At 62.6% G+C, this 1,598-nt stretch overlaps 1 protein-coding gene across 1 annotated transcript in view; it reads right to left on the bottom strand.

Annotated features, from left to right (window-relative positions):
• Nucleotides 1-1,598, bottom strand: part of KIF3C (kinesin family member 3C) — a 15,939-nt gene that overhangs the window by 2,141 nt on the left and 12,200 nt on the right. The window contains 2 exon segments of the mRNA XM_008642688.2: nucleotides 4-12; nucleotides 865-1,040. Of these exon segments, the coding sequence (XP_008640910.2) occupies nucleotides 4-12; nucleotides 865-1,040 (185 nt within the window).

Genomic DNA, 1,598 nt, shown 5'->3' with positions numbered 1-1,598 from the left:
GGCGTCTGGCACCTGGGGACACAGAGACACTCTGGGTTCTGCTGCCCTGCCCTGGCTTCCCACCCTCCCCAAAATCCAGCCGTTTTCCCGGTCATTTGCTGTGCAGGCAGCGTCAAAGGGTGCCCCTTGCTGGGTGGGAGGATACCATGGGTCTGGGATATGGGAATATCATGGAATCATGGAGTGGTTTGGGTTGGAGGGATCTTACAACTCATCCAGTGCCACCCCTGCCATGGGCAGGGACACCTCCCACGGTCCAAGGCTGCTCCCAGCCCCAATGTCCAGCCTGGCCTTGGGCACTGCCAGGGATCCAGGGGCAGCCCCAGCTGCTCTGGGCACCCTGTGCCAGGCCCTGCCCACCCTGCCAGGGAACAATTCCTTCCCAATATCCCATCCAGCCCTGCCCTCTGGCACTGGGAAGCCATTCCCTGTGTCCTGTCCCTCCATGCCTTGTCCCCAGTCCCTCTCCAGCTCTCCTGGAGCCCCTTCAGGCCCTGCAAGGGGCTCTGAGCTCTCCCTGGATCCTTCTCTTCTCCAGGTGAGCACCCCCAGCTCTCCCAGACTGGCCCCAGAGCAGAGGGGCTCCAACCCTGGGAGCAGCTCCGGGGCCTCCTCTGGACTCCCTTCAGCAGCTCCATGTCCCTCCTGCGCAGAGCTCTACACGATGCTGTTCCCATAGCACAATGTCAGCAGCATTTCACACTCTGACCATACCCAGCAGCTCACGGCAGATCAGCCCTGGTGGAACGGGGCCTTTCCAGCTCTGCTGTGACTCCTCCGCCTGCCCCAAGCCCCCATTTGGCTCCCACAGAACGTCCCGGCCGTGCCGCAGCCCCCCCGTGTCCCCACCCCCGTGTTACTCACCAGGAGCGGGACTTGCGCACGCGGGAGGCCGCCGGCCGCTCCAGGAGGCTGTCCAGGTGCATCAGCCTCTCCAGGTGCAGCGCCCGCGGGTCCTGCTCGGCCGGGTCCCTGCTGCGCTCGAACTCGAAGATGGCCGGGGGAGACAGGTCCAGCTCCAGGAACATGATGTTCTCAGCCTGGCCAGGGCACAGGGACAGCCAGCACGGAGTCACCGCAGGGAAAGCAGGGACCCGGCTCAGCGACCCACGCTGCCGGGGGAGCCGCTGGCGCGCCGGGGAGGGGATCCTCCCCTGGCTGCACTGGCACAGCCACCCTGGGCTGTGGGCTCAAGGCTCTGCTCCCGCTCTCCCGGCCTTTCCCAGGGCTGAGCAGCCCTGTCCTTTCCAATGGCAGGAGGTGCCGGAGAGCCAGCAGCTCCAGGACTGGAGCTGGGAGGATAAAGCTGGGAGCCTGAATTGGTGTATCCCAGGTCCTCGTGAGCTTGTTGACTCCATCTTCTCTGCCAGTGTTATCCGTCCCTCCACCTATCCGCTCACTATCTGCCTTCATCCATCCACCTCTAGCTACCCATTCATACACCTCCATTCACACATCCATCCATCCATCCATCCATCCATCCATCCATCCATCCACCCATTCATATACCTCCATTCACACATCCATCCACATCCATCCATCCATCCATCCACCTATCCATCCACCTATCCATCAATCCATTCACACATCCATCCATC

The sequence above is a fragment of the Corvus brachyrhynchos genome, unplaced genomic scaffold (assembly GCF_000691975.1).
Source record: "Corvus brachyrhynchos isolate BGI_N302 unplaced genomic scaffold, ASM69197v1 scaffold211, whole genome shotgun sequence".
In the NCBI taxonomy this organism is placed as follows: Eukaryota; Metazoa; Chordata; class Aves; order Passeriformes; family Corvidae; genus Corvus; species Corvus brachyrhynchos.
Note: the sequence above shows the minus strand (reverse complement) of the source record. Positions and strands in the feature narration are given on the sequence as shown.